Source organism: Palaemon carinicauda, chromosome 38, assembly GCF_036898095.1.
Source record: "Palaemon carinicauda isolate YSFRI2023 chromosome 38, ASM3689809v2, whole genome shotgun sequence".
Classification (NCBI taxonomy): domain Eukaryota; kingdom Metazoa; phylum Arthropoda; class Malacostraca; order Decapoda; family Palaemonidae; genus Palaemon; species Palaemon carinicauda.
The window spans coordinates 43,586,060-43,612,778 of record NC_090762.1 but is presented as its reverse complement, the minus strand read 5'-3'; the positions used below and the strand labels follow the sequence as shown (position 1 = coordinate 43,612,778).

Here is a 26,719-nt window from a genome sequence, read left to right as displayed (position 1 = left end):
AACCTGTGAATAGTGGTTTACACACGCCTTTGTTTAATACACGACACCTACAAGGTGTTCGCGCGAGGGTTGTAACCTCTGCATTCCATGCTTTTATCTTTCTCTAGTATATTTGGAAGATTTATATTAGGAAAGGTATAAGGAAGGACCTTTCTCACCGGGCGTCACAGGCCTCTTCCCAGAAATAGATTTTTCCTTCGTCAAAATCCCTTTTTTCAATATCAAACTTACCCGATGATCATATAGCTGATTCACACCCAGGGGGGTGGGTAGAGACCAGCATATATGTTAACATTAAGAGCTAAGTATTCCGTATTTTATTTTAGCAGTTATTAAAAATAACAAGCATAAAATAAATAAGTACCTGGTAAGAAAGACGACTTGAACAATTACTCTGCCTTTTTAAGTACGTCTTCCTTACTGAGCCTCGCTATCCTCATAGGATGCTGAGCGACTCCTAGGAGCTGAAGTATGAAGGGTTGCAACCCATACTAAAGGTCCTCATCAAAACCTTTAATCTAGGCGCTTCTCAAGAAATGATTTTGACCACCCGCCAAATCAAGTAGGATGCGAAAGGCTTCTTAGCCTTCCGGACAACCCAAAAATATTTCAAGAGAAAGATTTAAAAGGTTCTGGAATTAGGGAATTGTAGTGGTGGAGCCCCCACCACTACTGCACTCGTTGCTACGAATGGTCCCAGAGTGTAGCAGTTCTCGTAAAGAGACTGGACATTCTTAAGATAAAAGACGCGAACACTGATTTGCCTTTCCAATAGGCTGCGTCGAATATATTTTGCAGAGATCTATTTTGTTTAAAGGCCACGGAAGTTGTGACAGCTCTAACTTCGTGTGTCCTTACCTTCAGCCAAGCTTGGTCTTCCTCATTCAGAAGGGAATGAGCCTCTCGTATTAACAGTCTGATAAAAATAGGATAAAGAATTCTCTGACATAGGCAAAGATGAATTCTTAACTGAACACCATAAAGCTTCAGACGGGCCTCGTAAAGGTTTTAAAAAAGAAGTTAAGAGCTCTTACAGGACATAATACTTTTTTAGTTCATTTCCAACCATACGATAAGTTTGGAATATCGAACGATATTGGTCAAGCCGAGAAGGCAGCTCGTGTTTGGCTAGAAAACCAAGATGAAGAACATGTAGCCGTTTCGGATGAGAATCCGATGTTCTTGCTGAAGGCATGAATCTCACTGACTCTTTTAGCTGTGGTTAAGCATATCAGGAAAAGAGTCTTAAAGGTGAGATCTTTCAGGGAGGCTGATTGAAGTGGTTCGAACCTGTCTAACATAAGGAATCTTAGAACCACGTCTAAATTCCAACCAGGTGTAACCAAACGACGCTCCTTCGTGGTCTCCAAAGACTTAAGGAGGTCCTGTAGATCTTTATTGTTGGAAAGATCTAAGCCTCTGTGACGGAAGACTGATGCCAACATGCTTCTGTAACCCTTGAATGGGAGCTGAAAGAGATCGCTCTTTCCTCAGATATAAGAGGAAGTCAGCTATTTGAGTTACAGAGGTACTGGTCGAGGATACGGATACTGACTTGCACCAGTTTCGAAAGATTTCCCACTTCGATTGGTAGACTCTAAGGGTGGATGTTCTCCTTGCTCTAGCAATCGCTCTGGTTGCCTCCTTCGAAAAACCTCTAGTTCTCGAGAGTATTTCGATACTCTGAAGGCAGTGAGACGAAGAGCGTGGAGGCCTTGGAGTACCTTCTTTACGCGTGGCAGACGTAGCAGGTCCACCCTTAGGGGAAGAGTTCTGGGAACGTCTACTAGCCATCGAAGTACCTCGGTAAGTTATTCTCTCGCGGGCCAGAGGGGAGCAATTAGCGTCCACTTGTCCCTTCGTGAGAGGCGAACTTCTGCAGTACCTTGTTGACAATCTAGAACGGAGGGAATGCATATAGATCTAGATGAGACCAATCAAGTAGAAAGGCATCTAAAAGAACTACTGCTGGGTCCGGGATAGGTGAGCAAAGTATTGAGAGCCTCTTGGACATCGAGGTTGCGAAGAGATCTATGGTTGGCTGGCCCCAGGAGACCCAAAGTCTCTTGCATACATCCTAGTGGAGGGTCCAATATGTTGGAATTATTGTCCCTTCCTACTGAGGCAATCTGCTAAGACATTCAAGTTGCCTTGGAAGAAACTTGTTACTAGTGAAAAGTCTAGACCTGTTGAACAGGAGAGGAGGTCACTTGCGAACTCGTACCATGTCAGAGAGTAGGTCCCTCCTTGCTAGGAGATGTACATCAAAGCAGGGAGTTGACCGTGTTCACCTCCACTACTTTGCCTTGAAGGAGAGACCTGAAGCTTTTCCAGGTCAGACGTACTGCCAGAAGCTTCTTGCAGTTGAAATGCATTGTCTTTTGACTCGAGTTCCATAATCCTGAGCATTCCCTACCGCCTAAGGTCGCACCCCAGCCTACGTCCGATGCGTCTGAGAAGAGAACGTGGTTGAGAGTCTGAACAGTCAGGGGAAAACCCTATCAAAGGTTGATAAAGTCCTTTCATCCAGTCAGACCAGACTTATCTTCCGGAAACCGGGATCTAGACCGCTTCTAGCGTCTTGTCCTTTTCCAGTGAAGAGCTAGATGAAACCGAAAAGGACGGAGGTGTAGTCTTCCAAGTGACACCAAAGAACCACGGATGACAGTGTCTTAACCAGACTCATCCACAGCCTGACAGGGCCGCGTTCCTTCTTCAGCATCTTCTGGATGGATAGCAGGGTTGGGGGTTGATCGTCTTGTTCAGCCATGTCCTCATCAGAGGGTTCCTCATCCGAAACTGATGAGGAAACGGCACGGAGTGGGCAACGTCTGACTCGCTGAATCCGGTCGCACTGGTGGATGTGTGACGGAGCCGGACACAAGATCATGGTACTGCTGCACAGTCTGTGAACTGTCAACCATGGGGAAGCGAGGAAGTACAGCGACAACCCGAAACTGTATAGACTGTCTGGGTTGTGCAGACAACCCCTATCGGGTTGCTGAGGTTGCCGCACTGCGTCACAACAAGTCACCTCTGCTGGTTGTTGAACGTCTTCCTAGTGACACACTGAATGTCCACAACCACCTTCGAGAGTCGCTTAACGTTAACGTGCGACTGGCAACCCACACTGGGTCGCACCGGAGGAGGAATCATCTCAACTGGCGGACGTGAGTAGGAAATCTCAGCGTCAACAGGGCGTACAACCAACCGGTAGGAAGGTTGTTGGCAAGAAGGTTCTTCTCCGTAAAAAATCCTCTATCAAGGACTAAGCTTGGACTGCATGTCTTGCAACCAAGCCCAAGGTCTATGGGAGCAGGTGTGGCAACAGACGGGGTAGCGACTGAAGCGGAACCATTTACCCTCCCTGGAAGCATGTTATGCTTTAAAGTCCATAGGAGGCTAAGCAGCTTAAGGCTCCTCTCCAAATGACAGAGTCCTCAAGGGAGTATCAGAAGGAGGGAGAACAGCACTTTCTCATCTACAGGAACCATGTCCGAGAAAAGCTAGGTTATCTCAGTGAGGGTTTCACTGGTGCAAAAGCAGCAGACCAGAAGGCAACGTTATGAAACTGCTTGACAGTCTGTGAACTGTCAACCACAACAGGAGCGTGAGGACATACAGCACTGGTGTATAAGTAGCAGACCAGAAGGCAACGTCATGTAACTGTTAGACAGTCTGTGAGTTGGCAACAACCAAAGTTGTGTGGGGAAGCCTCAACTCCTGACTGACTAGTTTGCTGCGGGCGAGTGGCGGTAACCACAGTGTGTTGCGGAGGCTGACACACCGTGTCAAAACACGGCAGCTTGTGGTAGCTCACGCACGGCAACGGAGTGCTCCGTGTGTCTGTGGGAGTCATCATACATCTGACAGGGTTGACTGTGCATGGGTGGAGGAGCTCTCACAACAAGAGTGTGGGAGCAGGCAGCCATGCCAGGCGCACAACCGTGGTAGGCTGTAGGCCCACGGGTGCATCGTCAACCTTCTCCGCAGTCGGAGTGTGGGAGCTGGCAACAACAAAAGCGGAGTGCTGGTGCGTGGGAGGGACTGCCGTGGGTTGCGGAGCATGCCGTATGGGATGCGGAGCATGCCGCATTATGTCAAAACACGGCAGCTCTACAGCACCTTCCCACTGCTGATGCGGTAGCTCACGCATGTCAACGGAGGGTGCAGCATGAACATGCGTCTGGCAGGGTCGACTGCGCATCGGAGGTGGAGCTCTCACAGGTGGAGTGTGGGAGCAGGCAGCCGCAGTATCTGCTGAGCGCACAACCGTGGCAGGTTGTAGATTAACAGGTGCATTGTCAACCTTCTCAGCACGATACTCCTGCATGAAGGAGCAAGCTGAGACTGTATAGTCTGCAGCATGGACCACTAGGGTCTATAAAAGACGGCAACAAACGGAGCTACTGTCCGTTGTGACTGAGGGTCTAAAACAGCTGGTGCGGCAACAGACGGAGTTACTGCCTGTTGCGGTACCACCTTGCCTCTCTTGGGAGGTGTGCAGTCGTCGGATGACTGGAGCGAGTCCGAACTGACCCAGTGGCTACACCTAGGCCGTTGGACTTGCGCGGAAGGGACCGACTTGCACTTAAAGCTGCAAGATTTGGTCCATGGTTTCTGCGAGAAACCTCTTCCGCAGACGAGGAATAAATGGGCTCTCTCGTCTTTATGTGGGTGGGGCGATCACGTCGGCAACGTGTGTAGATACACCCGAAACCACCGAGGGAAACGTCTGTTCGTCGATCAAGGCCTGTGGAACCCATAAGTCCTTCGACATTACTTCTCCCCTGGGCTTGGGAGCTTGTAAGAGGTATCGGACTAGGTGAACAACTGGCACGAACAGACGAACCTCGAACGCAACACTGTAACACTGCGCATATCACTTTATCACTTTTGATTTTCTGTTTGCACTTATTTCACTGAAATCGAAACTTTAAGTGATTTGTACCTGAAACACGCAATCCTATCCTTCATTAAAAGGTAGTAATTGCGAAAACAGTTTTACAATGCAACAGAAAAACATAATGAAAGATAAAGAATTCAGTGGCTGGAAAAGAGACTAAACACTAGATCAAATAAACTACGTTTAAAATCTCTCACCGCATAAAGCCTGGGAACAAGAATAAAACTCTAGAAACGTTTTACCTTCTTCCCCTACAGCGACTAGGGAGAAGAGTGAAAAACGAGAACAATGTTACCCGCTTGAACGAAACGTTTATTCTCCTCTCTCTCCCTCCGTCTCTATCTCTCTCTCTCTTCTCTCCAGACTTAGAACCTGAGAGAAGAGCCCAATTATATATCGTTAAAACATATTATTTGCTAAAGGAAAAAACTGAAAGGTTTCCCAAAAAGTTCCTTTATTAGAATTAAAACCATTTAAGCTAAGAAAGAATGAACGAAACGCTAGCATCGGTTTACTCTTACTGCAACGTGAAACCGTGAAATACTCTCTCTCTATCGTAACGATAGAGCGCATGTTGAACGTTCTGAACGTCAACAACTGCGGAGACTAAACTAAACGTTAGTTCATCTTTGAAAACAGTACGAGACTATCAAAGAAATTCTTTCAAAAACATTAAAATTCTTAAAAGGAAAATACGATATGACGGGCTCAATGTTAATTAACTTCGGTTCCAAGTAAGGACCGCCTACTATTAGGAAAGGTCGCATATAAACAAACATAAAAATTAATTTTTATAAGTTTATAATAAATGGAAAGTTAATCGAAGAGGCCTATAAAGGCGGAGAGATATAAAATAAATAGATCTATAACTCGTTAAGCAAAATTACCAAAAACCTAAACACACTTCCGTCTAAGGGAAGGGTCGGCCATTTAAAAGTGAAAGAGAGTCCATACTCTCTTCGTCGCCAACACTTCCGTCTAAGGGAAGGGTCGGCCATTTAAAAGTGAAGGAGAGTCCATACTCTCTTCGTCACCATAATTAAATTCTATCCAAAACGAGTTCAAGTTTTGAAATGAAGATAAAACCCCCTGCATAGCGAAAGCTCAAAACTGGAATAGTGTACTTCACCAAATCGTTGTGAAAACAAATCCAGTTAGGGACGGCGTATTCAGTAGGTCTTGCCTGTGGCACGACAGAGGGAAAATTGGTTCGTTGTTGACATCGAGTACTTGGGTACCTACTTGACAGATGGCGCTGTTGATATACACCCCCACCTGTATAGCGATCACTGGCGTATTCCTCCCGTAGATTTTTTCTGTCGGGGCAGCAGGGATGCAGCTATATGATCATCGGGTAAGTTTGATATTGAAAAAGTATGATTAATATTTTAATAATCATGATATTTTAATTATAAAATAAATTTTTGAATATACTTACCCGGTGAATATATAATAACTGCAAATCTGTTGCTTGACAGACAAAAAACAGTAAAAACTCGCCAGCGATCGCTATACAGGTTGAGGGTGTGCCCACCAGCGCCAACTGTCGGCCAGATACCACTCTCGATGTAAACAAAGACTCAATTTCTTCTCATCCCACTGCGTCTCTATTGGGGAGGAAGGGAGGGTCGTTTAATTTATATATTCACCGGGTAAGTATATTCAAAATTTTATTTTATAATTAAAATATCATTTTTAAATATTTAACTTAGCCGGTGAATATATAATAGCTGATTCACACCCAAGGAGGTGGGTAGAGACCAGTTAAATATGTTTACATCGTATAAGCTAAGAGTTTTTATTTCATTTTGACATTTATCAATATAACAAAAACAAAATAAATAGGTACCTGGTAAGGAAGTCGACTTAGACGATTACTCTGCCTTGTAAGTACGTCTTCTTTACGGAGCCTCGCGATCCTCTTAGGATGCTGACAGACCCCTAGGAGCTGAAGTATCAAGGGCTGCAACCCATACAACAAGACCTCATCAAACCCCTAATCTGGGCGCTCTCAAGAAATGACTTTGACCACCCGCCAAATCAACCAGGATGAGAAAGGCTTCTTAGCCTTCCGGACAACCCATAAAAACAACATTAAAACATTTCAAGAGACAGATTAAAAGGATATGGAATTAGGGAATTTTAGTGGTTGAGCCCTCACCCACTACTGCACTCGCTGCTACGAATGGTCCCAGTGTGTAGCAGTTCTCGTAAAGAGACTGGACATCTTTCAAGTAAAATGACGCGAACACTGACTTGCTTCTCCAATAGGTTGCGTCCATTATACTTTGCAGAGATCTATTTTGCTTAAAGGCCACGGAAGTTGCTACAGCTCTAACCTCGTGCGTCTTAACCTTAAGTAAAGATCGGTCTTCCTCACTCAGATGTGAATGAGCTTCTCGTATTAACAATCTGATAAAGTATGACAAAGCATTTTTTGACATAGGCAAGGATGGTTTCTTAACTGAACACCATAAAGCTTCAGATTGGCCTCGTAAAGGTTTAGTACGAGCTAAGTAGAACTTAAGAGCTCTAACAGGGCATAAGACTCTTTCTAGTTCATTGCCTACGATCTCCGATAAGCTGGGAATATCGAAAGATTTAGGCCAAGGACGAGAAGGTAGCTCATTTTTGGCTAGAAAACCAAGTTGCAGCGAACAAGTAGCTTTTTCCGACGAAAATCCGATGTTCTTGCTGAAGGCATGAATCTCACTGACTCTTTTAGCCGAGGCTAAGCATACCAGGAAAAGAGTCTTAAGAGTGAGATCTTTCAGGGAGGCTGACTGTAAAGGCTTAAACCTGTCTGACATGAGGAATCTTAGGACCACGTTTAAATTCCACCCAGGAGTAGCCAAACGACGCTCCTTAGTGGTCTCGAAAGACTTAAGGAGGTCTTGCAGATCTTTATTGTTGGAAAGATCTAAGCCTCTATGCCGGAAGACCGATGCCAACATGCTTCTGTAGCCCTTGATAGTGGGAGCTGAAAGGGATCGTCCTTTTCTCAGGTATAAGAGAAAATCAGCTATTTGGGCTACAGAGGTACTGGTCGAGGATACAGAAACTGACTTGCACCAGTCTCGGAAGACTTCCCACTTCGATTGGTAGACTCTAATGGTAGACGCTCTCCTTGCTCTAGCAATCGCACTGGCTGCCTCCTTCGAAAAGCCTCTAGCTCTCGAGAGTCTTTCGATAGTCTGAAGGCAGTCAGACGAAGAGCGTGGAGGCTTTGGTGTACCTTCTTTACGTGTGGCTGACGTAGAAGGTCTACTCTTAGAGGAAGACTTCTGGGAACGTCTACTAACCATCGAAGTACCTCGGTGAACCATTCTCTCGCGGGCCAGAGGGGAGCAACTAACGTCAACCTTGTCCCTTCGTGAGAGGCGAACTTCTGCAGTACCTTGTTGACAATCTTGAATGGTGGGAATGCGTAAAGATCCAGATGTGACCAATCTAGGAGGAAGGCATCTATATGTATTGCTGCTGGGTCCGGGACTGGAGAGCAATAGATTGGAAGCCTCTTGATCAGCGAGGTTGCAAAGAGATCTATGGTGGGTTGACCCCAAGTCGCCCAAAGTCTCTTGCACACATCCTTGTGGAGGGTCCATTCGGTTGGAATTACTTGACCTTTCCGACTGAGACAATCTGCTAGGACGTTCAAGTCGCCCTGGATGAACCTCGTTACTAGGGAGATACCTCGACCTTTTGACCAGATGAGCAGCTCTCTTGCGATCTCGTACAACGTCAGTGAGTGGGTACCTCCCTGTTTGGAGATGTACGCCAAGGCCGTGGTGTTGTCCGAGTTTACTTCCACCACTTTGCCTCGAAGGAGATACTCGAAGCTTTTCAAGGCCAGATGAACTGCCAACAGCTCCTTGCAGTTGATATGCATGCTCCTCTGACTCGAGTTCCACAGACCTGAGCATTCCCGACCGTCCAGCGTCGCGCCCCAGCCCAAGTCCGATGCGTCCGAGAAGAGAACGTGGTTGGGTATCTGAACTGCCAGGGGAAGACCCTCTCTTAGGTTGATATTGTCCTTCCACCAAGTCAGACAAGACTTTATCTTTCCGGAAATCGGGATCGAGACCGCCTCTAGCGTCTTGTCCTTTTTCCAGTGAAAAGCCAGATGGAATTAAAGAGGACGGAGGTGTAGTCTTCCTAGTGATACAAATTGCTCCAGGGATGACAGCGTCCCTACCAGACTCATCCACAGCCTGACTGAGCAGCGTTCTTTCTTCAGCATCTTCTGGATGGAGAGCAGGGCTTGATCTATTCTGGGGGCCGACGGAAAAGCCCGAAAAGCTTGACTGTGAATCTCCATCCCTAAGTACAGAATAGTTTGGGATGGGACCAGCTGCGACTTTTCCAAATTGACTAGGAGTCCCAATTCCTTGGTCAGATCTAGAGTCCACTTGAGATCCTTCAGACAGCGACGACTGGAAGAGGCTCTGAGAAGCCAGTCGTCCAAATAAAGGGAGGCTCGGATGTCCGATAAGTGGAGGAATTTCGCCACATTCCTCATCAGCCTCGTAAATACGAGAGGAGCTGTGCTTAGGCCAAAGCACAGGGCCCGAAACTGGTAAACCACATCTTCGAAGACGAATCTCAGAAAAGGTTGGGATTCTGAGTGAATGGGGATGTGGAAGTAGGCGTCCCTTAGGTCTAGCGAGACCATCCAGTCTTCCTTTCTGACCGCTGCTAAGACTGACTTTGTGGTCTCCATGGAAAACTTCGTCTTTGTGACAAAGACATTCAGAGCACTGACGTCTAGCACCGGTCTCCAACCTCCTGTCTTCTTTGATACTAGGAAGAGACGGTTGTAAAACCCCGGTGATTGAAGGTCCGAGATTTTGACCACCGCTCCCTTCTCTAGCAAAAGAGACACTTCCAGTTTCAGGGCTTGTCTCTTTTCTTCCTCTCTGTACCTGGGAGAGAAATCGATGGGGGACTTCGCTAGAGGGGGTTTGCGTACAAAAGGGATTTTGTACCCCTCTCTGAGTAACCTCACAGATTGTTGATCTGCGCCTCTCCTCTCCCAGGCTTGTCAGAAGTTCTTGAGTCTGGCTCCTACTGCTGTCTGAAGTTGCGGGCAGTCAGACTCTGCCCTTAGAGGACTTGGATCCTTTCCTCTTCCCTTGCTTCCCTTCGGCACGAGCACCTCCCCTGCTGGAGGCTCTGCCACAAAAGGGCGGAATAAAACGAGACGCTGGAGTGTCTATCCTCGGTCTAGCAGACAATGTAGGCAAAGGGGGAGCTTTGCGAGCCGAGGACGCAACTAGATCGTGGGTGTCCTTCTGAACTAAAGACAAGGCAATTTCCTTAACCAAGACTTCAGGAAACAGGCACTTGGAAAGGGGAGCAAAGAGTAGCTCAGATCTTTGGCATGGCGTCACTCCAGCAGACAGGAAAGAACATAGAGACTCTCGCTTCTTCAGGACTCCGGACGTGAATGAGGCGGCAAGTTCGTTGGACCCATCACGGACGGCCTTGTCCATGCAGGACATAATGAGCAAGGAAACATCCTTATCTGCAGAAGAGACTTTCCTACTCAGGGCTCCTAAACACCAGTCTAGGAAGTTAAAGACTTCGAAAGCCCTAAATATACCTTTAAGAAGGTGGTCCAGGTCCGATGGTGACCAACAAATCTTCGAGCGTCTCATGGCTAGGCGGCGGGGAGAGTCTACAAGACTTGAGAAGTCGCCCTGGGCAGAGGCAGGAACTCCCAAGCCGAGAACTTCTCCCGTGGCATACCAGACGCTCGATCTAGACGAGAGTTTAGATGGGGGAAAGGCAAATGCTGTCTTTCCTAAACTCTTCTTGGTCTCTAACCAATCTCCCAACAGCCGCAAAGCTCTCTTGGATGAGCGAGAGAGAACGAGTTTAGTAAAGGCAGGTACGGTAGCAGGCACGCCTAATACAAACTCCGACGGCGGCGAACGAGGAGCCACAGAAACAAAGTGGTCAGGGAACAACTCCTTAAATACAGCCATGACTTTTCTAAAGTCCAAGGATGGTTGAGTTGCCTTAGGCTCAGCAAGTTCTGAAGGTTGATCCTCTTGTGGTTCAGCAACGTCCTCATCTGATAGTTCCTCATCCGATAACTGATGAGGAAACGGCAAAGGAGTGGGCAACGTTTGACTCGCCGAGTCCGGTCGCACTGGTGCATGCGTGACGGAGCCGGACGCAGCATCATGGAACTGCTGCACAGTCATGGGTGCGCGAGGACGCACAGCGTCCACCGAGACTGTTTAGACCGTCTGGGTTGTGCAGTCAACACCATACCGGGTTGCGGAGGTTGACGTACCGTGTCAAAACAAGTCACCTCTGATGGTTGATGAACGTCCTGAACGTCAACAACCACCTCCGTGTGTCGCCTAACGTCAACGTGCGGCTGGCAACCCACACTGGGTCGCATCGGTGGAGGTACTACCCCAACTGGTTGACGCGAGAAAGCTACCTCAACGTCAACAGGACGCACAACAGACCGCTTGGATGGTTGTTGGCCAGAAGGTTCAGCAGCAACCTTCTCCGCATTGAAGTCCTCCATCAAGGACGCAAGCTTGGACTGCATGTCCTGCAGCAACACCCATTTAGGGTCTACAGCAGCAGGTGCGGCAACAAACGGGGTGAGCGACTGAGGCGGCACAGCTTTGCCTCTCTTAGGCGGCGAGCAGTCATCAGATGACGGCAACGAGTCCGAACTGACCCAGTGGCTACAACCGGGACGTTGGACTTGTCCTGAAGGGACCGACTTACGCTTCAAAGGTCGGGAGACCTTGGTCCAAGGTTTCTTACGAGAAACACCTTCAGACGACGAGGTAAAAATGGGCTCTCTCGTCTTACGTTGGTAGGGGCGATCTTGGGGAGATACGCCTGATACCATAGAGGGAACGTCTGTTCGCTGATCAAGGCCTCTCGAACCCATGAGTCGTACGACATTGCTTCTCCCCTGGGCTTGGGAGCTTGCAAGTTTCCCGGACTAGGAGGACGACCGGCACGAACAGACGAACCCTCAAGCGCAACACTGTTCACAACACTTTGAGAAACACTAGGCACTTTAACACTTTCCGCCATGGCACTTTGGCACTTTAGTTCCTTTACGTCAGCCATGAGTTGATTGCGGTCACTTGCAAGGGCCTCAACTCTCTCCCCCAAGGCATGGATAGCACTCATCATGTCTTGCATCGACGGTTCCTGAGTGCTAGGAGGGGGGTTAGGAACAACCACTACAGGGGAAGGATTAGGTTCAGGGGCATGTGGAGAGGAAAAATCTACCGACCTAGAAGAACTTCTCCTTACCCTATCTCTCTCTAGTCTGCGTGTATATTTCTCAAATTCGAGAAAATCGAATTCCGAAAGGCCCACGCATTCCTCACACCGATCTTCCAATTGACAGGTTTTACCCCGACAATTGGAACAAACAGTGTGAGGGTCGAGAGAAGCCTTTGGAAGACGCCTATGACAGTCCCTAGCATTACATTTTCTGAACTTGGGAACTTGTGAAAGGTCAGCCATTTTGAATTAGTCAAGGGAAAATTCCAAAAAACGATCTAAGTCATCAACAATTAATCCAATCCAAAAAAGAGTTCAAGGATTTATTTGAAGAAAAACACCTGTACTGCGAAAGCTCAAACCAAATTAAAGTACTTCACCAAATATGATGTGAAAAAACTCCAGGTTCAACAGCGAGTAAAGTACGTCTTGTCGACACGTCGACAGAGAAGAAATTGAGTCTTTGTTTACATCGAGAGTGGTATCTGGCCGACAGTTGGCGCTGGTGGGCACACCCGCAACCTGTATAGCGATCGCTGGCGAGTTTTTACTGTTTTTTGTCTGTCGAGCAACAGAGTTGCAGCTATTATATATTCACCGGCTAAGTTAAATATTTAAAAAAAGTCATAATAATAAAGGGATTTTTTTCAAATTCTCACCTGGGCAGCCTGACAACAAGCCTGCAAAGTATTATGAATAAAGAGTTCCAGAGTCCATGGCGAACTCTCAGGAAGTACATACAGACGAACTCCTATCATAGCTGCCAGGACTCCCTCCATTCTGTGATGGAATATGTCATTCACTCTGCAAAATAAAATCTTTATTTTCTTTATGGTAAAAGGAATAATAATAATAATAATAATAATAATAATCATAATAATAATAATAATAATAATAATAATAAAATTTTAATAAAATCTAGGTTGAGAGGGACACAATATCACACAACCATCTTCATAAATATTGTAATTGAGAATTCTATTTTAGGAATCAACACAAATTCTAATTTTGTTTTTCCATGGCTCTGAAAATGAAAGATTCACCAAAAATCTCAAAAAGTAAATTTATGACCCTCATCAAAAGGTTAAGCAGAATATTACCAATTTTTCTCATTGAAAAATGAAATAGAAAACCTTGGACCTAAAACTGTTTCTGCAGGACGATGACTTATATAATACACAAAAGAAATATGAATTTATTAACCCTATGACGCTTGAGCCCTTACAAAAGTCAGGGTAAGGTAGAGCACATATGGTTTTCGAAGAAAAATGACGTTCACTCACAAAATTTTATTTTAAAAAATTAGTATATCCAAACTATAACAGATTAAGGCTTCTGGTTTGTTGCATTATATTGGTAAAATATTGAGGTTTGATCTAATATAAAAAAAAACATAACTGGAATGCTAAAAAATAAGAAATATGTTGAACGTAAAATATTATTGAGGTGTAAATGAATAAAAAATATAATTTTTTTCAGAGCGAAAATTTCAGATTTTACGACCGACTTATATTGACTTTTTCTTTGTTACAGCGTAATAAATAAAGATAAGGAAAAATTAAAGATAATATCAAACAATTGTATAACTAATACAATGAATAAATAAAAATGTGCATTTTTGGAAAAATATTGAGCAATTACTGTTAGAAAACGGAGCAAGTTTTACAATCTTGTTGCAAGTGTTTTAACGATAACATTTTATATATAGAACAGTTTCTACGTTTATGTTGTATTATATACCATATAAAAGTACAAAGAATGGGCTTCCTAATAATGTATGACTAGAAAAATTTTTCTACAAGGGCGTGAAATGACGTATCAAAGAAAAAAAAAACTATAAAGCGTCCACGTGGGAAACAAAGCACATAAGAATAGCCTTTTTTCCTGTAAAACCAAAAAATCATTCGCTATCAGAGATCTTACAATGACTCTGCATGCTAGCAAATGTAAAATAAAAATATATATAAGCAAAATATACAAGCATATATACACAAAGCCAAATACAAAAGTAGATCACACGGGACACAAAGACCAGGAAAATGGGGTCATTTTCTCACAGACCTTCCAAATTAATTTCTTTTCTTGCCATTATAGTTACAATGCGATGTCTTCTAATAATTTATGATGCAGTTGAAATAAAATTAACCATAAATTCAGGAAATATTACAGAAAAACGAGATGCTAAAAATACATTGAAAAAAATTGGTCACATTTGGAGATAAGCATAGACCGGCTGTGCATGCCATGCTACTATCTGTTTTTTTTCAGGCTCCACATGTCCCTCAACCATCTGCTGACTTATGGTGTGAGAATCATTTGTCTTTGTTGACATCTGTATTTACGCCGAATTCCCCCTGAAAATAAGTTGCCTCTGATGCTGTAATTCGTGTAATTATCGGATCACTTAACCCTGGATAGGTACGGTCCTCGGACACCCCTTTAAGGGTATACTCGGACGCGAACGACCCCGACGCCAAAAAAAATTCTTGAAAAATCAGTTTTTGCAGTAACCTCCTTTTTTCTTTTGCCAAAAAAAACTTCAATGAATGCTTAAAACAACTGTAAAGATAAATACTACTCATCTGCAGAAAAACTATTTATTATAAATATTTTAAAAAATTAAGTAGAAAAAAAAAAAGACCTGACATAAAAATTCATAAAAAAAAAGTTTATACATATATACACAAATCCTTTTAGGAATTGATTCTTGAATGTTTAGGACACATCTTGATGCATTTTGGATGAAGTCAGACCCATGGAGGTGAAGATCTGAAATGAGAAAAAAAGGGTAACTTTTTTTGGCCAAAAAAAATTGTCCAAATTTCATGAATTTTTTTGGGTACCCAAATGAAATAGGAAGTGGCTAATTTTTTTAGGGAATAAACATATGTTATCCTAAAATAGAAATATGTAAAAAAATCTTCATTATTTTGTAAATTACATTTATATCAGGGGCCATATCTAAAGGTAATTTTTTGAGTACTTGGAAATTTCGTAAAAAAATACATATATTTAATATATAATAGGATATTTATGCAGGTAAAAATATACCAAAATATCACAAATTCTATAGGGAACAAGAATATATATAGATAGGGCAGCTTACGCTTCGGATATGTCCACAAAATGGCCGCCAACCACACTGACTCAGACTCCCTAATCTGCCACTTGAAATGTAGGAAGGGTATGTCAATTTCAAGGTGTTATTTACTAATCTAATTAATATTGGATATGCATAAAAATTGTATGGTGGGTTGCTGGATAATTGTCGATTATTTTACGTTTATAAAATTAAAATTCTGACCCAAAAAATTTTTTTAGAAGGGAAATAAAATCGAAAAAAAAAATGTAAAACAATATTTTAGCTAAAAAAATTTGATGATATTCAATCAAAAAAAAAGTAAACAAAATTTTCCGACAAATAAACATCTAGAGGAATCATTACTCTGTGATAGTTCCTTAGTACGTAGTAATTTTGAAAGAATTGGGAAAAAACGAAAAAATGGCAATCACCGGAAAATCGAACACATACCTATATATACGCCATATCTGGCTAAAAAAAAGATAGGCATGGGTAGATAGATCATCTAGAAACACTTTCCAACACTATAAAAATATAAGTTTTGCGACACTACTTGCCAATTCCTTACGGTAACATGACTAAGCAAAAAAATGCAAAACAAATAAAAAGGGGCACTCGTGGAAAAATGGCCATTCTAATATACGGCATTTCAGAAAAAAAAAATTTCAGCCACGTGCTAGGCAAACCATCAAGGCATATTTTCCGACAAATAAACATATAAATGAAATATTACTCTGTGATAGTTCCTTAGTACGTAGTAATTTTGAAAGAAATGGGAAAAAACGAAAAAATGGCAATCACAGGAAAATCGAACACATACTTATATATACGCCATATCTGGCTAAAAAAAAAATAGGCATGGGTAGCCAGATCATCTAGAAACACTTTCCAACACTATAAAAATATAAGTTTTGCGACACTACTTGCCAATTCCTTACGGTAACATGACTAAGCAAAAAAATGCAAAACAAATAAAAAGGGGCACTCGCGGAAAAATGCCCAACATTCTAATATACGGCATCTCAGATAAAAAAAAAAGACATGCACGTGTTAGCCCAACCATCAAGGCACACTTTCTAACACATAAACATGAAAAAAAAATCAATTATATACGGCAATTCCTTACTACGTAGTAAATTTTTACAAATATTGAAAAAAAAAACAGAAATTGGCAACCGCAGTTAAATACCCAATATACCAATAACTACGTCGTATCTGACAAAAACAAAATCACGCATGGGTAGCCAGATCATCTAGACACACTTTCCAACATTAAAAAAGCAAAAGTTTTACGACACTATTTCGCAATATCTTACGGAAAAATGACTTGGCAAAAAAATTTAAAAAAATTAAAAAGGGACACTCGCGGTAAAATGCCCGACATTCTAATATACGACATCTCAGATAAAAAAAAAGACATGCACGTGTTAGCCCAACCATCAAGGCACACTTTCTAACACATAAACATGAAAAAAAAATGAATAATATACGGCAATTCCTTACTACGTAGTAATTTTTACAAATATTGAAAAAAAAACAGAAATTGGTAACCGCAGTTAAATACCCAATATACCAATAACTACGTCGTATCTGACAAAAACAAAGTCATGCATGGGTAGCCAGATCATCTAGACACACTTTCCAACACTAAACAAGCAAAAGTTTTACGACACTATTTGGCAATATCTTACGGAAAAATGACTTGGCAAAAAAATGAAAAAAAAATGAAAAAGGGGCACTCGCGGTAAAATGGTCCTCGTGGTGATGAACGACATTTTAACTAAAAAAAAAAACATGCACATGGTAGCCAAACAATCCACCAAGACTTTCCACAACTGATAACCTATACAAGTTGCACCATTCTACGACAATTTCATAATACGTAATAACTTTGATAATTATGCAAACTACCTCAGAAGGGTAAACTCGGACGCGAACGACCCCGATGCGTCTCAGAAATCGGGGAAGGAGTACAGCTACAGCAATGCACATCTGGACACTACTAGAGCGTGTAGGGGAGACACCTCCTGCAGGTCGATCACCCACAAATTCAGTCACAGGGGTGAGTCACGTGAGAAAAACCTGTTTTTTTTTGACGCTCGGGGTCGCAAACGACCCACCGTACCTATCCAGGGTTAAAGAAAAAAATTATTTTCGCGTGTCATTGTGTCATCGGATCATCAAAGGGTTGTTATGTTTATAAGAGAGAGAGAGAGAGAGAGAGAGAGAGAGAGAGAGAGAGAGAGAGAGAGAGAGAGAGAGAGAGAGAGAGAGAGAGAGAGAGAGAATGGACACCTACCGATCAATTAGAACCTCAAACGTCTTTAAGGCAGCAAACCCAAGGTCAAAGAAGCTGTGAGCTTGTATGGATGACCAGGTTAGGGATGTTAAAAGAGGATCAAGGGCCTCCTTCAATTTGTTGATGTGAGGGACCAGCAGAGGAGCCAAACTTTTGATGACTTTGTTCAACACTCTTTCATGTTCATTTAAGAGGTGCTGAAATAAAGTGGATTAAAAACTATCATCAAGAGAGATTTGTAAGCATAAACCATTACAACAAATACTACTGATAATTTTCTAAAAACACATAAAAATAACCTCAACATACTTCACATCAATAAGACTGTGACACAAATCACAAATGATTGCGGTATAAAAATTTCAAAAACATATATAAGAATGGTTTAGTTCCAATATCAAAGTAGACACTGCAAATGCCTGACATTTTGTTGGCATATATCAAAATAAAACAGGTGCATACAAATGTAAAATATGAGTAGTCTGGCAGGAACTGGAAAATTACAATTTTAAAAAATTTCTTTCTGAAAATTCCTATGTTACAAAATAAAGATATTTTGAGATTGCCAGTTTAAGCATTACGACCCATTCTATTTTTTACAAGAAATCTACATAACTAAATGTTTCATAGTAAATTAAAACCATATAATTCAGTAGTGGCACCATGTTGGATGAAGTATTGATATGCTATTACCTTGACCATATCCCTTTTCTTCAGCAATAAAGGAGCCTTATTAAGGAGGAGTTGAGTCATATAGGGCACTTCAAATCCAAGTTGCTGTATCTTTGTGGCCTCATGTAATAAAGTCGAAATTCGTGTGTCCCAGTTGACGTAGAGTTCCTCAGTGTCCGGACGTCTCACAACAAGAGTACATCTCAAAGACTTTTGTATGTCACTAATCTGTTTAAAGGATGACAGATAATCAAATTATGCATCTCAGACACTATGACTATCACTAGGACAGCTTTATATCAAGGATTCTCTGGGTGTGCTTGTTGTATGAATTTTGTACTTTATAAGGGAAATATATTCAATAAAGCCAACTGATAATACAGAATGAAAGGGTTAGCTTACATATTACAAATTATTCCTAACCTTCAAAGTACATCTGAATACTGTATACTTATAATAGACTTATATAATGAATAATCTATATATATTTTATGCACAAGTGAATTATGTATGAATAGCCTAAATAGAAAAAAAAACACAGACATATAAGAGTATGTATATAGTGAAAGAATACAAAAAAAATAACTATACATATAATCTGTACATGTATATTGTATGTATGTATGTATATATATATATATATATATATATATATATATATATATATATGTATATATATATATATATATATATATATATATATATATATATATATATATATATATATATATATATATATATATATGTGTGCGTGTGTGTGTGCGTGTGTGTGTATGTAATCAACATCTCCTCCTATGCCTATTGACACAAAGGGCCTCATATATGCTACAGTAAGTATGTACAGTATGTATATATATATATATATATATATATATATATATATATATATATATATATATATATATGTATATATATATATATATATAATATATATATATATATATATATATATATATATATATATATATATAATATATATATGTGTGTGTGTGTGTGCGTGTGTGTGTATGTAATCAACATCTCCTCCTATGCCTATTGACACAAAGGGCCTCATATATGCTACAGTAAGTATGTACAGTATGTATATATATATATATATATATATATATATATATATATATATATATATATATATATATATATATATAGACACGCACACACACACGAATACTATGTCCTTACACTTTGCTTTCTCCAGGCATCATAATAAGCAAGTTCATATTGGACTAAAGTTTTTCCAATTCGGTTGTATTTCCTCACAGCATCTTTACCCTCAGGGATCTTCAGGAGAACGGGATGTTCTTTAAAGAACATCATTGGCTCTTCCAGATGTAGGAACAGGCTTCTGGCCCACTGGATTTTGCCTGTGAGAGAGAGTTTGTTTGAATACACTGTAAATACCTGTATTGTTGTAAACTAGTTCTACCATAGCCCTGAGATTCTTGGCTGCAATTCTATCTAATCAATAAATAAAAGTATTATTAATTATCTTGTAGACAAGAGTGAGTAATATAGAGTACCTATTACATAAAACAGAATTTCCAACATCCATCGTTAAGCAAACATTTACAAATTTTCATCAATATTAATAGAAATGATAAAAATAATATCATCTTGACGTAATCACGGCAATCATCTTTCTCACTTGTTTAACCGATTGACTCACCTGCAACTGGTGGTAAACCACGTAGCTGTGGCGGAGATTCGCATTGTCTGTTATAAATCTTGGAAACTTTTTCTATTTCCTGGTGATATCGAGCAAGGATCCTTTTGTATTTTCCTTCTACATCCAACTGTGGTACAACTTCTGCAATCTTTTCAAATCTTTGATTTGTTTAAAAGAAATGAAGAAAAACTCATGTCACTACAGAGAATAAGAAATGATGATTGGTTTCTTATATATACCAAGAGAAAACATACATGAAAATGATTGGCATAGGTGACCTAACTTTCCTTCGTATGAAATGTTTTTATTAAGAAAGTAAGCTACAGTATAGGCCTAATAGTGTAATTTCTGTGTCAATAATCACCTTGTCCCTATATAAACAATTACAGAAATAAGAACTTCCTACCTGGCCAGCATCTTGTAAGCCATGGGTGTCTCCCATATTTCCTCATGTTCTTTCTCAACCATCATATGAATCCTCCGAAGCAATTCTCGAACACTGGCAGCAAACACCTGAAGGTCGTTGTCAAAGTGTGGGTCTCGGTAGTCTAGGTAATCATACGTCTTTTGAGAGATCTCGACACACATTTCATGCCATGACTTCAGGATATCTCGCAGGCCTATTCAAGTTATGCAAATTAGATGCAGAACAAAGGCAAATAAAAAGGGAATAAATTTTAATTACCTAATCTACAAGGATTTGGGTTTAATTACAAATTATATGGAAGCTCATGAATTACTCTTGAATTAATTTATAACATTTTAATTAAAATATTAATAAAATAAATCTTAACAAAAACCACTTTTGTGTAAGAATTAGATGGCAAATTATTATTAGCTTGTTTCAAAGATTTTTATTTTACAGTCAACAAAATCATGCTTTCATGCAAGAGTTCATCACCAGCATGCAAGTGGTGAATACCTATGAATTACCAAGCAAATCAGGCAAGCAAAAAACATAGAAGCTTTTTAGAAATCCTTGCAGGCTAGCACTAAAGATCTTTCTCTAGTGTAACTGAGTTTTTAGGATGAAGAGACTCATTACAGTATATGGATGATATTAATTAAAACATAGAATTTAATACAATTAACCATCATTATGAGTTATTGGCAATAGCTTTAATTGGTGAAATTGTCTACAGAAATTTCAGTGTCATACCGAACGACTCTCACATTGACAACGGTGTAATCAGGATAGTAGATCCACAAAGGAACTTGTGTCATCATAGATGGTAAAGGTAAGATTCAGAAGGAAACCTTAAAATTGTCAGAATTTTAGAATTTGCTGTAGTTTTTATTACATAATAAAAATGATAAAAGCAATGATAATGGCAAAAATAACAAAATCAATCATAATGATGATGCAATTAGTAAAGATAATGGTAATGAACAAATGACAATAAACGATTACTGTCATATAGTGCACCCTTTAGCAGTATATTTGGATAAAAAATCAACCCTATTCATTTGGAAATTTTCATATGAATTACTTCTAAATCTGATTTCCTGTTTCTATTTTTGTAACTTTTATTCTGTATAGGCCTGCGAATAAAAGTTAACATTGCTTTAAATCAACTATCCACACACACACACACACACACACACACACACACACACACACACACATATATATATATATATATATATATACATACAGTATATCCCTCAGCTATCATAGATGTTCCATTCTACCCTCACCAGGGATAGCTGAAAAACTGCCAAATAAATACAGAAATCTATGGTATATATTTTTTCAGATACTTTTCATACCTATCCTCCAAATTTCCAGATTTGCTTCAACATCCTCATTACTCTCTCCACAGATCACAATTGTCTGTAAATAACATAGACCATGGAGATTCCAGCCTAATGTCTTCAGTCAATTGTCCAAGATTATTGCAAACAGGAAAGGTCTTAAAGTTAATCCCTGGTGCAATTCCACAACATTAAATCATTCCCTTGCGCCTACAGCACACTTCGCTGCTGTCTGAATATTTCCATACATATCTTGCCATGCCCTCACATGCTTCTCATCCACTCCAGAGCTCCTCATGCAATACCACAATTCACCTCTCGTAAAGCAATTATGGCATCTGAAGTGTCCTGGTATGAAACCATAGATCTGTCACCTGGTTGTTACCCGTAGTCTAGTCAAGATTTTATCACTTTTTCCAAGATCAGGTTATGGTTTAAAAGCTTTATTCTACAGTAGTCTGCATAGCTCTGACCATCTCCCTTGTTCTTGTATAGATGCACCAGGATACTCTTTCTTTACTGTTCCCTGTTAGGAACTTCCCTGCTACATCTCCCAAGCACCTCCACCTCTTCATTTTTTCATTCTCTTCAAAGAATTCCTTAATTCCATCTTAGTTATAACATGTACTTCCCTATAAGTTAGCGGAACTTCAACCAGCATCTCCACTCTTTCATTCAAAACATTCAAGAGCTCTCTAAAGTATTCTATCCTTCTACTTAACACCCTCCTATTCTCTGTAAGAACATAGTCATTTTCATCTTATATAACCTTTACTTGACATATATTTTTCTCATTTATTTCTCTGTTCAGCCAATGCATTGTCTTTTTTTCTCTCTTGTATAACTAGCCTTTGAAACAACTCATATGCTTCAGCCCTTACTTTTCTTACTGCCCTCTTCACCATCTTAACTGCTTTCTGTTTCTCCTTAAATCCATGCCTACTCTCAATGTCTCTTTTATTTAACCATTTGAGCTTTGCCATCCTATTTTTCTTTATACATTCCTGGACCACTTTTCTTTTACCACCAAGTTTCTTGGTCAATATTTCCTTGCTGTATCATATCATATTAGATTCCAAGTTCCAGCCTTTAAAGGAAAATGCTTAGGAACATACAACAGTCTATCTCAAAAAATACATGATTTTATATAGACACACACACACACACACACACACACATATATATATATATATATATATATATATATATATATATATATATATATATATATATATATATATATATATGTATATTTATACTGTATATATATGGGTGTGTGTGTGTTTTCATGTTGTGATACATCAATATAAACACGTCACATTATACACCAAAATATATTTCAATTTTGCATATGCAATAAGTTTACCATGGGCATGATTTATATATGTATATATATGCATATACATAAAATATATGTATATATATATATATATACATATATATACATATATATATACATCTATATATATATATATATATATATATACTGTAAATTAACCAACTATATTACTTTGCAATTATATATATATACACATTATATATATATATATATATATATATATACTATACACACACACACATATATATATATATATATATAAATATTATATATCAAATATATTACTATACATGTGTATATATATATATATATATATATATATATATATATTATATATCATATATATTACTATATATGTACATATATATATATAATATATATATATATATATATATAATAAATACATACATATATATATATATATATATATAAATATATATATTATATATCATATATATTACTATATATAGATATATATTATCTATCTATCTATATATATATATATATATATATATATTATATATATATATATATATACAGTTAACTCCCTGTTTACACAAGTTCTGTTAACCAGATTTCGTAGTTACAAATGTTCAGAGAGAGAGAGAGAGAGAGAGAGAGAGAGAGAGAGAGTCTTTTTTCAAGGATTATGTGATAGGGACCTTGAAAACAGCTGACAACAAAACCAAAATAAAATCAATCTATAATTGGTGTTGTTAAAATACATCTTGAATTGATAATAGAAAAGTAAAACAAAAATAAACGAAGTTCAGACAGCACTGAAAACCAGGGTTATTTTAGACATCTTTTAACTCCTATACATTGTGTTGTTGGCTATTAAGCTACAGATCAGCTAACAAAATCGAATGACGTCTTCATCACTGCCTATGATCGAACATAGAATTAAGCAAAGTAAAAGTTTATATTGTGCATAGTATTTGTTTGACACTTTCTAAAGAAACAAAGATTTCTGTTAAATCTGTTCTGTGTGTAAAATAAGGCACCTCTGTGAGAGAGATGGAGAGAGAGGGAGGGAGAGAGAGAACGTATTCATATCTCGTAATAATAGCTTAAAAAAAAATGTATGAAAACCATAATATAAAATTAATTTTAAATAAATAAGTATTACATTACGAGGATAAAATATGTTACTATCTGTTATTTATTTATCGAAATGAAAGAAAAATAAATCGCTGCTGTATTTGACATGCATAGTAGCATTGTGCGTTCGTACATACCAGAGAGTAATGTTCATTGCTTTTTTAACTTGAATATACTGTATACTTATTGATATAGAATAATTGTAAATAAATATCCACAAAACTAAAAGGAAAAATGTTACGATCTGTTATTTACTTACTGAAAAAAATATATCGCTAAGGCGTTTGATATGCATATTTAGTAGCATTGGGCGTTCGTACATATCACATAATACTGTTCATTGTAATTTTTAATTAAAATATGTACTTATTGATGTAAAATCCATTTTAAATAAATAATCATTAGATTAAAAGGAAAAATCTATTGCAATATGTTATATATTTACCAAAATGAAAGAAAAATAAATCCCTAATGTGTTTTATATGGCTTTATATTAGCAATGTGTATTCGTATATCCAATAGTTTTGTTTATTGAGTTTTTTTTAACTTAAAAATGTACTTATTGATATAAAATTCATTGTAAATAAATAATCATGAGATTAAAAGGAAAAATTATATAAGAGAGAGAGAGAGAGAAAGAGAGCGGGGACGGGAGCGAGGCAAGCGCCCGCCGACAGTGGTGACAAGATTAATGCATCTTAGTTTGAATGTGCATGGGCAAAAACTCATTTTACTATAAAATAAATACAAGTAGAGTAGAATGTTATTGCTTCTGTGACCTTCATATACATCAATAATGTGTTTGTTCAAGTTTCATAGTAACAAAATTCGAAAATAGATAGACTTTCCTAACGTCCAGGAACATAACACCACTTATTACCATTATTTCTTTTGGAGATATTATGTTCCCTTAACAAGGTTTTCATTGACACGACAACTCCAGGAACACAACCCTCATGTCAACGGGGAGTTAACTGTATGTATATATATATATATATATATATATGTATGTATATATATATATATATATATATAGTATATTATATATATAGTATACTATATATATAGATATATATATATATATATATATAAATATATATATATAACGGATTTTGAGCGAAGCGAAAAATCTATTTTTGGGTAAGATGGCCATGTCGTCCTGATGGAAGTTCCTTAAAGGCAGCTTCCTTGGGTATATTACAACTACGGCGATATTCCCAGAGAATTTACCTTAAGGTACCCAGAATTCTAACTCCTGGAGCGAGTATCCCTAAAAAAGACCTTAGGGATATCGTAAATATCAGCGAACGTATTCTTGACACGCCTCATAGCAATCTATACCCCGAATAGAGTTAACACTTCGTAGGGGTCAAATGGCAAGAAAACGAAAACGATAAGAAAGGGGGGAGCCGTTCGTAAGGCATCTCTCCTCCCCGCTTCGTAAGCGTGCCCTACGCCGCTTACGGCGCCATCTGTATTCCTTGTAGCGATACACGAGGTGCTACAGATACTGTATGTAGGGAGGGGTCCTACAGCCCTTTTCTCTCTCTTTTTTTTTTTTGAAAAGGGACAGGGCGGGTCCATCAGGACGACATGGCACTCTTACCCAAAAATAGATTTTTCGCTTCGCTCAATATCCGTTTTTTGGGCTCAAGCCATGTCATCCTGATGGAAGTATACCAGAGCATTACTGTATCTGTGGATTCTCAATACGTGCCGTACTCCTCAGGAATGTTTCTTAGTCAACTCGACTGAAAGACCAAAGATGTTACCGTTATACATCTTTTCACTAATCATAAGCCATGAAAGCGCTTCCTGCCCCCTACAGGGAGGAGTCCTACTAGACTCCAGAAACGAACGAAGAGTACATATACCTATGTATGAATCACTCGCAAGCCAGTACAATATAGTGGTCTCACTCTATATGAAGTAAAGCATAGTCCTTACGGAACTACATCATCCAAGGGAAAAACCCCGACCAGCACCCTGGTCGAAGTAGAAATAGACAAAAAGGTTATATCTGCGTAGGATTAAACTTGCTGCCGCCACCGTCCTCAGAGAGGGGTGGAGCCCTTTATGCTAAGGAAAGTATAAACCAGTGCAACAAGGCTTGCATTAAGGAATAGGCTATTATAGATATCCCCGATTAATATACAAAGGCTAAATGCTCAATAATTAAAATGAAATCAATATAGGTGAAGGAGACGCAAGGTTCCCGAGAACAAGTTTATTGAATAACAATAAATAGACATGGTTACCACAAATATATACATATGATAGGTGGATGACCAACAATTTACACAAGTACCGTAGTGCATGGATGTATGGTTATCTGAAAGAAAACAATCAGGTCACTTGTCACATACCAAGGTATCAAAGTTAAACGTCCATGTTACTATCCACTGACATTAGCGTCAGAAACGCTTGGCACACCTGTCTGTACTTGTGCTACAATCACCATAACGCTGGAACAGTCACTGTGGGCTCCCAGAGCCTTCACTACTAGTTATAGCAACGCATATAACTATACACTCACCCAAGAATCAAAGTCCCAAATAATTCCACTGTTCCTCGCAGAGTTAAACAGCAGGGTTAACGACGCAACCAACTGCTACCACAGACCTCTTTAG

At 39.4% G+C, this 26,719-nt stretch overlaps 2 protein-coding genes across 2 annotated transcripts in view; both read right to left on the bottom strand.

Moving 5' to 3' along the window:
* The window catches only part of LOC137630593 (dynein axonemal heavy chain 5-like), a 429,728-nt gene extending 412,063 nt beyond the window's left edge, over window positions 1-17,665 (bottom strand). Inside the window, exons 1-2 of the mRNA XM_068362169.1 lie at window positions 17,557-17,665; window positions 12,835-12,979 (exon numbers count right to left, since the gene is read on the bottom strand). Of these exons, the coding sequence (XP_068218270.1) occupies window positions 12,835-12,954 (120 nt within the window). The 5' untranslated portion in view covers window positions 12,955-12,979; window positions 17,557-17,665. The remainder of the gene's footprint in view (window positions 1-12,834; window positions 12,980-17,556) is intronic.
* Window positions 17,666-18,145: 480 nt separating this feature from the next.
* The window catches only part of LOC137630306 (dynein axonemal heavy chain 5-like), a 131,147-nt gene continuing 122,573 nt past the window's right edge, over window positions 18,146-26,719 (bottom strand). The window contains exons 14-17 of the mRNA XM_068361748.1: window positions 20,301-20,514; window positions 19,895-20,052; window positions 19,411-19,592; window positions 18,146-18,456 (exon numbers count right to left, since the gene is read on the bottom strand). Of these exons, the coding sequence (XP_068217849.1) occupies window positions 18,181-18,456; window positions 19,411-19,592; window positions 19,895-20,052; window positions 20,301-20,514 (830 nt within the window). The 3' untranslated portion in view covers window positions 18,146-18,180. The remainder of the gene's footprint in view (window positions 18,457-19,410; window positions 19,593-19,894; window positions 20,053-20,300; window positions 20,515-26,719) is intronic.